This window comes from Oncorhynchus masou, chromosome 27 (assembly GCF_036934945.1).
Source record: "Oncorhynchus masou masou isolate Uvic2021 chromosome 27, UVic_Omas_1.1, whole genome shotgun sequence".
Taxonomy (NCBI): Eukaryota; Metazoa; Chordata; class Actinopteri; order Salmoniformes; family Salmonidae; genus Oncorhynchus; species Oncorhynchus masou.
In genome coordinates, this window is record NC_088238.1 from 22092180 (window position 1) to 22104787 (window position 12608).

The following is a 12608-nucleotide window of genomic DNA, read 5'->3' on the forward strand; positions in this document are numbered from 1 at the left end:
TATAAATAACTCAACTTCCTATTTTGTGACCTCAGCAGAATGAGACTATACTTGTGGTCAGCTGTCAGTTTTTCCACTGCCAAAGAGGAAATGTTAAATGCCTTGAAGCTTATTTGTATTTGCAGGAACAGGTGATTGTCCACAAGGTACATACAGTGTTTACTAAAGCAGTGTTTCTCAACTTGTTTTTACACCAGGGACCAACAAGCTGTGGTCCCTCTTGTGTTTACACAGACACTACGCTTAGACTGACAGTACAAATCTTCTGTTTTGTTTCTCTTCCTAGATGTGGAAGTCAGTGGTGGGACACAACGTGAGCTTAAAGGTTGCAGAGGGGGACGACTGGGAGACAGACCCTGACTTTGAGGTTAGCTACTGGGGTGGAGGGAGCGAGGGTCCTTATGGAGCTAGTGTATTTACTAAAGCACTCTAATCAATATTTTCTCCCAGTGGAATTACGGTTTTGTTTATGCTTGATGTGTAACCGCTTCAATCCTGTTTTCAATGACACCTTGGTCTTCAGACTACAGTCAGGTGATGACAAGGACTTGGGTTCTGTGTTTCAGAATGATGTGTCAGAACAGGAACAGAGATGGGGGGCCAAGACCATTGAGGGGTCTGGTCGAAAAGAACACATCAGGTAACCATTGAACATTAACTGGGGGTGGGTGGTCAGCCTGAGGTGGCCAGACCAGAAGTTACACATCAAAGACCGATCACAGTATGATTGGTGTTTTATGCTGTTGGAGAGCTATGGGGGATGGTTAGCTCAGCTGTGTATTGCTGCTTTAGCTCTGTAGAAACAGGAAAAGGAAGTGAAAACCGTGTGTAGGCTGTCAAGCAGTGAGTCTTACCAAATATGGGTTGGTGACTGAGTAAATCTAAGGGTTAGCCACAGACGAGTGTAACTATGTAGTCCCGGTGTCAGTAGATAATGTAAACTGGAAATAAATGTATGCAACAAAGTTCTGGTGTGTGTGTATGCTTGCATATGTGTATTTCCCTGCGTGTGTGTGTGTGTGTGTCATCCCTGCTTCTTCCCAGTGTATCAGAGCTGAGACAGAAGGTGTCCCAGGAGCATGAGGTGGGGAAGCAGAAGGAGCGAGCGGAGGCTCCCAAGGCCTCTTATGGTTACGGGGGGAAGTTTGGAGTGGAGAAAGACCGCATGGACAAGGTTAGGTTATAACGTCATCATGTGATGTTCATACACTACATGACCAAAAGTATGTGGACACCTGCTCGTCGAACATCTCATTCCAGAATCATGGGTATTAATATGTGGTTGGTCCCCCTTTGCTGTTATAACAGCCTCCACTCTTCTGGGAAGACTCCACTAGATGTTGGAACATTGCTGTGGGGACTTGCTTCCGTTCAGGCAAAAGAGCATTAGTGAGGTCGGGCACTGATGTTGGGTGATTAGGCTTAGCTCGCAGTCGGTGTTTCAATTCATCCCAAATGTGGCGTTCAAGTCAGGACTGTGTGCAGGCCAGTCAAGTTCTTCCACACCAATCTCAACAAACCATTTCTGTATGGACCTCGCTTTGTGCACGGGGGCATTGTCATGCTGAAACAAGAAAGGGCCTTCCCCAAACTGTTGCCACAAAGTTGGAAGCACAAAATTGTCTAGAATGTCATATGCTGTAGTGTTAAGGTTTCCCTCTATTGGCGCTAGAGGGAAAACAGCCCCAGACCATTATTCCATCTCCACCTAACTTTACAGTTGGCACTATGCATTGGGGAAGGTAGCGTTCTCCTGGCATCTACCAAACCCAGTCCATCGGACTAACAGATGGTGAAGCGTGATTCATCACTCCAGAGAACGCGTTTCCACTGCTCCAGAGTCCAATGGCGGAGAGCTTCACACCCCTCCAGCCAACGCTTGGCATTGCGCATGGGGATCTTAGGCTTGTGTGCGGCTGCTCGGCCATGGAAACCCATTTCATGAAGCTCCGGATGAACAGTTATTGTGCAGATGTTGCTTCCATAGGCAGTTTGGAACTCTGCGGTCCTGTTCTGTGAGCTTTTGTGGCTTACCACTTTGCAGCAGAGACTTGTTGCGCCTAGAAGTTTCCACACTCACTTTAACAGCACTTACAGTTGACTGGGGCAGATCTGGCAGGGCAGAAATTTGACGGACTGACTTGTTGCAATGGTGGCATCCTATGACGGGGCCAAGTTGAAAGTCACTGAGCTCTTCAGTAAGGCCATTCTACTGCCAATGTTCATCTATGGAGATTGCATGGTTGTGTGCTTGATTTTATACACCTTGCAGCAACGGGTGTGGCTGAAATAGCCAAATACACAAATTTGAAGGGGTGTCCACATACTTTTGTATATATAGTGTATTTCGCTCAAGGTCTTCAGTCTAATGCAAATAACACACCAAGCACAAGGCTTCCTCTAGTGCAATGCTGCTCACCCCAGAATGTATGCTGTCAGACAGTACAGTTCTGTGTGCTGACCTATTGCAATTTTTATGGACTTCAACAGTTTATCAAAGATCGTTTCCTGTGTTGATGTATTATGTGTGTGTAATTACCCAGGGGGCAGTGGGGCATGGCTATGTGGCGCAGGTGGAGCAGCACTCATCCCAGACCGATGCAAAGAGAGGATTCGGGGGGAAATTTGGAGTGCAGAAAGACCGTGTGGATAAGGTGAGGAAACTATACTCTTACTGACAAATACAAAGATATCACAGGATTTGATGAACAGGATGAGGGATCGTTCTGGTGATGAACATTCCTTCTCTCTCCCTGTAGTCTGCCATGGGTTTTGAATACAAGGGTGAGGTGGAGCAGCATACATCTCAGAAAGGTACAGCCTTCAGGACGTCTAATACACATACATTCTGATTTCCAATAAGTTGACTGCATGTTGTTATCCTACCCAGCTACTCCTGGCATACCTCTCACCCTGCTTTTATCTTTCAGACTATTCAAAGGGTTTTGGAGGGAAGTTTGGGGTGGAGAAGGAGAAAGTGGACAAGGCTGCCTTGGGATACGACTACAAGGGAGAGACCGAGAAGCACCAGTCTCAGAAAGGTTAGAGGGGAACTGTACTGTGGGCTGTTTGTAGGGAGAAATGTTTCATGGTCAATTATTAATATTAGATTTCTAATTCATATTTGAAACAACCTCATCCCTCACTTTCCCTCACCAGACTATTCCAAGGGTTTTGGGGGGAAGTTTGGGGTGGAGAAGGAGAAAGTGGACAAGGCTGCTTTAGGTTACGACTACAAGGGAGAGACCGAGAAGCATGAGTCACAGAAAGGTCAGTTACTCACAGTTGTAACCACAGTTGTGTTTGTGAAAGTCAAGGACCATGTCCACATTAAACTGACCTTTGATCTCCACGTTCAGACTATGCCAAGGGCTTTGGGGGACGCCATGGCGTCCAGACAGACCGCATGGATAAAGTGAGTCCTGCGTGACCCTCGACTCAGGATGACAGTAATTCTTGATGCATTTTACATTGACCTGTACAAACACACTCAGACTATGACGTTTTCTCATTGATTGGAATTATTGTTCCCCATTCGCTCTATAGAGTGCAGTGGCCTTCACAGACATGGAATCCCCTACCTCTGCCTATGAGAAGACAATACCATTGGAGGCATGTAAGTATGTTGCTTTATAGTTCCTCATAGAAGGGCTGAAGTTGTTCTGCTTGCTAAACATTTAGTTCTCAAGTTCAAAGAGGAAAATACCATTTTTGATTTTCCGGTCTGTCTGTGCAGCAAGTGCAGGGGCAGGCAACCTGAAGGCTCGCTTTGAGAACTTGGCTCGGTCATCAGACGAGGAGAACAGAAAGCGAGCGGAGGAGGAGAGAGCCAGGAGACAGGCTAGAGAGAAGAGAGAGCAGGAGGAGGCACGACGCAGACAACAGGTACTGCAATAAACATGTTACTCCAATAAACTTGCACACCCTGACACAGCAGTATGTATTTCTTGTAGCAACAGAACAGCAGGGAGGAGGAAGCAGAGCAGCATCAGCCTCCACATGTTGAAGAACAGAGACTTCCACGTGTTCCAGAGGCCAACAGGAAGCCCCAACCACCACAGCTGCCCACTGCCAGGGCAGTGCCTCAGATACCAAGAGATGAACCTGAGCTAGTGGTAAATGATTTAATTCAATGCAACTCACTGATGACGTCAAAACAGCCATTTCTTATTCACTGCAACGTTATAAAATGAATAGGTGAAATTCACACCTACTCCTTTTCTGTGGTCTCAGGAGGAAGAGGAGGAGCCAGACTATGACCAGCCCCCGTGCCTGCCCCCACGGTCAAGTGACCTGCTGGAGGCGGAGCCACCTCAGGAGCAGACCCCATCAGAACCAGAGCAGGAGGATGAGGGAGAGTATGAGGATATCTCACCAATACCTTTCTTCCCAGAACCTGTTCCAGGTCAGTGTGCCACACCCAGTGGGGTAGTGGGGTTTGGTAACCCATTACTGTGTCATATCAAAGACTGACCCTTCCATGTGTTCCCTCTACAGCTTTGGATAATGACTATGAGGACCTGACATGCGGTCAGACAGCAGTGGCCATTTATGACTACCAGGGAGGTAGGTAGTCTACTGTATCAATGACTGCGTTGTGATATCATATCGCTGTGTCACACTGTGATGTTGTTTCTTCCATTGTGGATGAATACAGAAATCAATGCTAAACATTGCTCAACACAGTCTATAAACCCTTTCGGAGACAAAATCCTAAAATAATGTTTTTCTCACACATGAAGAGGCAGATGATGAGATCTCCTTCAACCCGGATGATGTCATCACCAACATAGAGATGGTGGACGAAGGCTGGTGGAAGGGACACTGTCACGGACGCATTGGACTTTTCCCTGCTACATTCGTGAAAATGATGTAGTGAGCGTGCCGATACAGTCTCCAACACAGACATATACCTGAGCCCATAGGACCTGTGGGTCTTTTCACAGGGGGACATCAGCATATTGATCCTATCGGACAGGTATAGTTTGATTGTACCATGGGAGCATCTCAATTGCATACTCCTCTATCCTCACTTAATACCCATTGGAGGTCAGATGGGATGGACCTCTGGCTTTCTCATCCAATGGGTTTTGAGGTAAGGAGAGAGGACGCAAGGAGTATACAATTCAGATTCTCCCCATGTTTTCTAGTCAATTGATTTATATCCGGTCAGTAGTCATGATATATAATGGATAGTCATTGTGCTTCATACTGCTCAGGGTGAGATGCAGCCCTTCCCCTTATAAACGCTGATTGCTAAAATATTGCCAGAATATTCTCATACACTTGCATTTCAAAGGATTATGTAAGTCATTTAGCTATGGAATGTTTTGTTTAAAAACAATAATGATTAACTGCAGATAATTGTATTTTGGCTATTGATGGAAACCTTAACTTGAATTACATTGTCATACTTTGGAAAAGCATAATATCTGAAACACCAGGTTAAAAAAGGTCATTTCTAGAATCAACTGCATGTAATCAATAAAATGTATTAATGTACAGAAACACATTTATTTACTCTGTGTGACAGCCAGAATATGATATGGACAGTTTGTTGCATGTATAATGAATGTCTTTGTAACTATGGGCTAGGCTACAGAAAGAGGAGCAAATCAAACAAGAATGGAGCTACCAACAACAGGTAGTAAGTAGTAGCATTATTAAGGTCAAATGTAAAGAATCTACCATCTTCTGTATACCACAGAAATAAGAAAACATGGCTTTCCATTGTGCCCAACACACAACTCTGTTTCCTTTCATACATTAAAATGAGCTTACAGACAATGGGTTGCACAATATAGATCCTTTGCCTCATATCACCATTTAACTTGAACACAAGGCAGGCAACTCAAGTCCAGAAGGATCATGTATTCAATGCTCATGTGTGTGTCACAGGTTCTAAGTCAGAAGTCCTTTGGTTTTCTCCAGGCTACCAGGCAATGCCCTTCTTTTTTTTGTTGGCCTTTCCTCCTGATTTTTTTGTTATGCGTTTGCCTTTCAGTTTCTTAGCCTGTCGTTGGCTCATCCATGTTGGGTACTGTCCGTGCTCGTCCAATTGGGTCGTCTTACTGCGCTTGCTGTCCATGTCCATCTTTCCATCTGCAATGCAAAAAGGTGTCAAAACTCAAGACATAGGAAACGATACAAAATGCTTGATCTGTGTGTGATCTCACCATCGACTTCCTCTGCCTCCATGTCTACATCCACTTTCTTCTCCTTTATCTTCCCAGCTGGCACCACTGTAGCTATGTCCTGAATGTCATTCATGGAGATCTCTCCTGTGCCACCGTGGGCCAAGGCTTGCTTCAACCGAGCCAGTTCCTTAGGGGCGTTTTTCGCTCTCTTCACTGCACGCATCTTCCGCTTCCATTTGCTTCGCAGACTTTTGGCCATTTTTAAGTTTTCTGAAAGACAGGGTTACGTAATGGAAACACAGATCCACTTGCATAAGACATCCCGGCTAGCTTTAACACTAGTTCTGTGACAGTCTCTGCAGAGCCTAGCCATACATATGACTGAGTTCTTGGCTCATATAAACAACACACATGCCATCAACTCCCATCAAGCCAGCAAAGACATAGGTATAGTCCAAATCCCCCTCAATCATAAATCGAGGTTCTTGTATAATTAATCACGATGAACTGCCGTTAAACTGTCCATGATTTTACTGTCTTTAATGTGCAAGACTCAACATAAACAGGCAAGTTTGCTAGCTTTTGGCTAATAGCTAGCTACACCGCTAAAGAAAATGGATTGTTTTAGAACAATCGATTGGCCTATTCCATTCAATATTTTTGTACTTCAATAACTAGTATTCGGTACACTCAATTTACTCCTATTGGTGGTATTGTAATTAATAAAAGACTCAACATACATAGACGCAGATGTATCTTCCGTACAGTTGATAAGCAGGCAGCACACACGTGTTCGTATTTTCGACAACCGTAAAGCAGGTCAGACAGTCGTTATGTTGGACACATTTGCGACAATTTACGTCCTCTTAATTTACTATTATACTGTGAACTAGTATTTATTTAATCGAAAACCTATAACCTACATATTTAGTGTGAAACATTATCAGTGGTGGATAACTGACGAACTGCCTTCCTGATGCACTTTATTCTCAATTTATCGATACGTATTGTCAGCTATTCTGGTGCAGTTTGCAGTTCTTCCAGGAGATGGCGAGCTCATTCTATACTGCAAGCCAAAGCGACCTAAGTCTCATTAATGATCATCCAATTATCCACAAATTCACATCTGCTCCAGAACAAATGTGTTGAACCACTTTAACCTCTGTCTGCAAAAACAAAGGGCAAACGAAACGCAAAGTACGTGAGTAAAGTAAAGTAGAAATTATATGTTATACCATCACAACAATTGAATAAACTACAACCATTCAGGATAAATACATTATTTTTGGTATGGCATGGTTGAAATGTCTTTGTACTATTTCGAATGGAGAATTTGCAAGACGGATGTTTCTTCTGGGACTGCACGTCATCAAGCAAAACCCATGAGACCGATTGGGGTGTAAAATCCAAGGGCAGGTCCTATTTTAGCCACACTCGGGGGCATGGCCCGACATACAGTAGGCCTCCACTCTTCCCCAGGAGATGTGAGTTGAGCACCGCACTTTTCCAGCTGACCTCCTTGACTCCCTGCTCACTCAAGTGGAGGCCAACCAGCCCCAACTGCTCCCTCTTTCCTCTTCACATCCCAGAGGAACATTCTATTCAGTGCAGCCCCTCCTCAGCCTGGCCCCTCAGCTTCTGTGAGCTAAAATAGCAGCTTGGCACAGCAGGAGCCATGCCCGGCGAGAAGGTCCTGTCATCCCCATAATAAAAGTCCAGGATGGACAAAAACCTATTTGGAGCTTTGGGTCAAATTGGGGTTCCTGGTTCACCTTCAAAGTAAACAGTTGGTGGGGAGAATACAAACTCAGGCACTGACCCTAGCCTACACCCACAGTGGGGGTTGTCAAACCCCATTTTTTTGTGAGATGGAAAGAAATGGGAAAACAGAAATCCCTCATACTGACCTGGGCCCAGATTCACAAAACACGTCTTACAGAAGAACATCAACTTTTTTGTTGTTTTAATTTTACCCCCTTTTCTCCCCAATTCTGTGATATCCAATTGCGGTCTTGTCTCATCGCTGCAACTCCCCAACGAGGCAAAGGTCGAGTCATGCGTCCTCCGAAACATGACCCGCCAACCATGTTTCTTAACACCTAACCACTTAACCCAGAAGCCAGCTGCACCAATGTGTTAGAGGAAACACCATTCAACTGATGACTGAAGTCAACCTGCAGGCGCCCAGCCCGCCACAAAGAGTCGCTATAGCGCGATGGGCCAAGTAAAGCCCCCCTGGCCAAACCCTCCCCTAACCCGGACGACACTGGGCCAATTGTGCGCTGTCCTATGGGATTCCTGGTCACGGCAGGTTGTGACACAGCCTGGATCTTTTTTTTTGTAGTGACGCCGCAACACTGCAATGCTTTTCATACTAACTTCTCAAATATCTTCTTGCAAATCTTCTTAAGATGTTTGTTGCCAGGCAACTGATTTAGCTTGCTATCTAGCTAGCAACGGCAATCATGTTAGCATATTTCGTACAGAGATTACTGTTCTAAAACATGTTCTTGGGTTTAAAATAATCAATACTTAAACTTTCAGATGAAGTTTGTGAGTGAATTAAACATGTTCAATTGCTTTCATGAGTTTATTCTCTCACAGCCCTGAGTTTAAGACAAGCTATCTTGGAATTAAAAACATTTCCAAAAGCTTTATTTTCAAGAATCTCTTAACTTTTTGCATTAGGAAAAACATAAGAAATAGCGTAAGAACATTTCCAATAACATTTTTGAGGAATAGCAACTAATATTTAACTTTCTTCTATAGTCTATAGTTAAGGTTAAAAGGTCAGTTAATAAGACATTTCTTCTTAAGAATGTTTTGTGAATCGCCCTTGACAACCAGCTGAGGTCCCCGTACCGATAGTGGTATTAGTGTTTTAACTCCCCCAATTAGGACCCTATTACTGCGGAGAATGGGTCTGTGTCTGTGAAGAGTAATTAAGTCCCAGGGCATCATTTGAACATCTTGGCCATGTTCTGTTATAATCTCCACCCGGCACAGCCAGAAGAGGACTGGCCACCCCACATAGCCTGGTTCCTCTCTAGGTTTCTTCCTAGGTTTTGGCCTTTCTCGGGAGTTTTTCCTAGCCACCGTGCTTCTACACCTGCATTGCTTGCTGTTTGGGGTTTTAGGCTGGGTTTCTGTACAGCACTTTGAGATATCAGCTGATGTACGAAGGGCTATATAAATAAATTTGATTTGATTTGATCATGTTCAGAAAGAGGCAGGGTCTAAACAACACACACACACACACACACACACACACACACACACACAGGAGAGCAGGTGACACCGTCTTAAGAGGGCAGATTAAACAAGAGGGCTGTCCTTTCAAGGAAGACAAAAAGGAAAGCCTCGTCTGTGACTGAATGTAAAAGGATAATATACTCTCTTCTGCCAAGTTAATAGAAATATTCTGTATTTGATACCAAAAAGCAGAGTTGTATTCCTTACAAGTTTAAATGAAATAGCCTACGGTGTACATACTAATATAACAGTAGTTGTATTTGTGCTCAGGTCTAGTTGTGTTCAGATGAACAGTAGGAATCAAAGTTATCCTATTGGCTACTACATCATAGTATAAAGTCCTAAACATAGTTATAAAGTCCTAAACATAGTTATAAAGTCCTAAACATTGTTCTAAAGTCCTAAATATTGTTCTAAAGTCCTAAACATACTTCTAAAGTCCTAAACATTGTTATAAAGTCCTAAACATACTTCTAAAGTCCTAAACATAGTTATAAAGTCCTAAACATTGTTATAAAGTCCTAAACATAGTTATAAAGTCCTAAACATAGTTATAAAGTCCTAAACATTGTTATAAAGTCCTAAACATAGTTATAAAGTCCTAAACATAGTTATAAAGTCGTAAACATTGTTATAATGTCTTAAACATTGTTATAAAGTCCTAAACATAGTTATAAAGTCCTAAACATTGTTATAAAGTCCTAAACATAGTTCTAAAGTCCTAAACATTGTTATAATGTCCTAAACATAGTTATAATGTCCTAAACATAGTTATAAAGTCCTAAACATAGTTATAAAGTCCTAAACATTGTTATAAAGTCCTAAACATTGTTATAAAGTCCTAAACATTGTTATAAAGTCCTAAACATAGTTATAAAGTCGTAAACATTGTTATAAAGTCCTAAACATAGTTATAAAGTCCTAAACATATAAAGTTATAAAGTCCTAAACATAGTTATAAAGTCGTAAACATTGTTATAAAGTCCTAAACATAGTTATAAAGTCCTAAACATTGTTATAATGTCCTAAACATTGTTATAAAGTCCTAAACATTGTTATAAAGTCCTAAACATAGTTATAAAGTCCTAAACATAGTTATAAAGTCCTAAACATAGTTATAAAGTCCTAAACATAGTTATAAAGTCCTAAACATAGTTATAAAGTCCTAAACATAGTTATAAAGTCCTAAACATAGTTATAAAGTCCTAAACATAGTTATAAAGTCCTAAACATTGTTATAAAGTCCTAAACATTGTTATAAAGTCCTAAACATAGGTGTAATGTCCTAAACATAGTTATAAAGTCCTAAACATTGTTATAAAGCCATTTGCCTCTTTAAAAAGCAGATAAAATCTTACTTGGCAAATTCTTGTGAGCATAAGCGATAGCCCAGGACATTTGACAGACTGGCCTCTTCTTCCAAATATGCTTGTGGATCTCAATACGCAGTAGTTACCCATCCAAAAAACAGGCTCCCATAAGTTAAAACGCGTTGATGGAGCGATCCCCAAATCCATAGTGAGAGATATGAGTTGTCAATCAGTGGCCAGGCTCTGCGGGCTGCCTTTAGCATTCAGGTCAGGACAGACAGGCCATCTGTTTCTGTTTTCTGAGAACAGTTCTGTTGCTGTGCAGCACACCTCAAAGCCTCACTCTGCTGGATTCAGATGTTGTTGAATAGGCTACTTTGCATTTGGTTTCTTATATAACCGTTTATACGGATCATCACTTGCAAAGACCGATGTATTACACTGACAAGGTTATACGACGTGAAATGACTCAACAATATTAGAAATATAATTTTTATACAGGGCTTTGAGATTTCAAAGTATTCCATATTTTCACATGAAGTTATATTGCAGTGGTAAGAAACATTTGTATTATAAAGTATTCAATAAAAATAATGATTGTAGTGCATCTAATTTGAATATGACCAGAATGATCTAAGGGAGCATTTGGTGTAGCCGTAGAATGAATTATTGTGATGTTTTGTTTTAGCAGATGCTCTTATCCAGAGGGACTTACAGGAGCAATTAGGGTTAAGTGCCTTGCTCAAAGGCACAGACAGATTTTTCACCTAGTCAGCTCAGGGATAAGAACCAGCAACATTTCGGTTACTTGCCCAACGCTCTTAACAGCTTGGCTACCTGACGCTTTTGATGTGTAACGTGAACCTGTTGAACCAGGCACTGTGGAATTGGAGGAAGGGAGGTGAGCGTTTACCTAGACTACCTCGTCTCCCAGGACGACGGATGGTGCAGAATGAGAGCGACAAAGAGACAAGGACAAAGCTCACATGAGCAGACAGGTATTTGACCTCTGCAGGGAAGAAATACCTCCTTATTTGCTGTTTAGCTAATATGTGTTAAATCCTTCCAGTGGTAGAAAAGTACCCAACTGTCATACTTGAGTAAAAGTAAAGATACCTTAATAGAAAATGACTCAAGTTAAAGCAAAAGTCACCCAGTAAAATTCTACTGAGTAAAAGTCGAAAAGTATTTGGTTTAAAATATACTTAAGTATCAAAAGTAAAAGTAAAAATAATTTCAAATACCTTATATTAAGAAAACCAGATGGCACCATTTTCTTGTTTTTTTTATTTACGGAAAGCCAGGGGAACACTCCAGCACCAGACATAATTTACAAACAAAGCATTTGTGTTTAGTGAGTCCGCCAGATCAGATGCAGTAGGGATGACCAGGGATGTTTGGTTGATAAGTGTGTGAATTTGACTATTTCCTGTCCTGCTAAGTATTCAAAATGTAACAAGTACTTTTGGGTGTTAAGGAAAATATATGGAGTAAAGAGTACAATATTTTCTTAAGGAACATAGTGAAGTAAAAGTAGTCAAAAATATAAATAGTAAAGTACAGACACCTCAAAAAATGACTTAAGCAGTACTTTAAACCAAAGTATTTTTACTTAATTACTTTACACCATTGTATTCTTCCATTGTTGAGGTTCTTTTCACAGTCAGTTCTCAGTTTTCATGTAACATTTATGTGGAATTGCTTTATATTTCCATAAGGGATTAAGAAAATCGTCTTTGATGATTTACAAAATGAAATTAGTCACATTCTAAACGTTTTTAAAAACGTTTTTTGAGGTTTGTATTCCAACAATTTGCTGTTGACATCATTACTAATCTGATTTTATGGGTCCCTTTCGATAAGGAGCCTATATACTTTGCACTAAATAATGACATTTAAAGCCCTGTGT

The 12608-nt window shown here is 41.7% G+C and overlaps 2 protein-coding genes across 2 annotated transcripts in view; one reads left to right on the forward strand and one right to left on the reverse strand.

Moving 5' to 3' along the window:
* The window catches only part of LOC135515797 (src substrate cortactin-like), a 6272-nt gene extending 760 nt beyond the window's left edge, over window positions 1-5512 (forward strand). The window contains exons 2-15 of the mRNA XM_064939535.1: window positions 287-367; window positions 567-640; window positions 1045-1174; window positions 2544-2654; window positions 2760-2814; window positions 2931-3041; window positions 3160-3270; window positions 3360-3415; window positions 3547-3616; window positions 3737-3885; window positions 3954-4115; window positions 4234-4405; window positions 4498-4566; window positions 4743-5512. Of these exons, the coding sequence (XP_064795607.1) occupies window positions 287-367; window positions 567-640; window positions 1045-1174; window positions 2544-2654; window positions 2760-2814; window positions 2931-3041; window positions 3160-3270; window positions 3360-3415; window positions 3547-3616; window positions 3737-3885; window positions 3954-4115; window positions 4234-4405; window positions 4498-4566; window positions 4743-4876 (1485 nt within the window). The 3' untranslated portion in view covers window positions 4877-5512. The remainder of the gene's footprint in view (window positions 1-286; window positions 368-566; window positions 641-1044; window positions 1175-2543; window positions 2655-2759; window positions 2815-2930; window positions 3042-3159; window positions 3271-3359; window positions 3416-3546; window positions 3617-3736; window positions 3886-3953; window positions 4116-4233; window positions 4406-4497; window positions 4567-4742) is intronic.
* Window positions 5473-6986, reverse strand: LOC135515804 (protein LLP homolog). Its single transcript, XM_064939543.1, has 3 exons — window positions 6878-6986; window positions 6177-6407; window positions 5473-6102 (listed from the first exon to the last, which is right to left on the reverse strand). Exons 2-3 carry the CDS (start codon window positions 6394-6396, stop codon window positions 5933-5935), a joined length of 390 nt encoding a protein of 129 aa, XP_064795615.1. The 5' UTR covers window positions 6397-6407; window positions 6878-6986; the 3' UTR covers window positions 5473-5932.
* Between the last annotated feature and the right edge of the window lie 5622 nt (window positions 6987-12608).

Coding starts and splice junctions, on each gene's coding strand:
- LOC135515804 (XM_064939543.1), bottom strand. CDS start 6,396: ATGGCCAAAAGTCTGCGAAGCAAATGGAAGCGGAAGATGCGTGCAGTG. Junction 6,103..6,176: donor GGAGGCAGAGGAAGTCGATG/GTGAGATCACAC, acceptor TTTGCATTGCAG/ATGGAAAGATGGACATGGAC.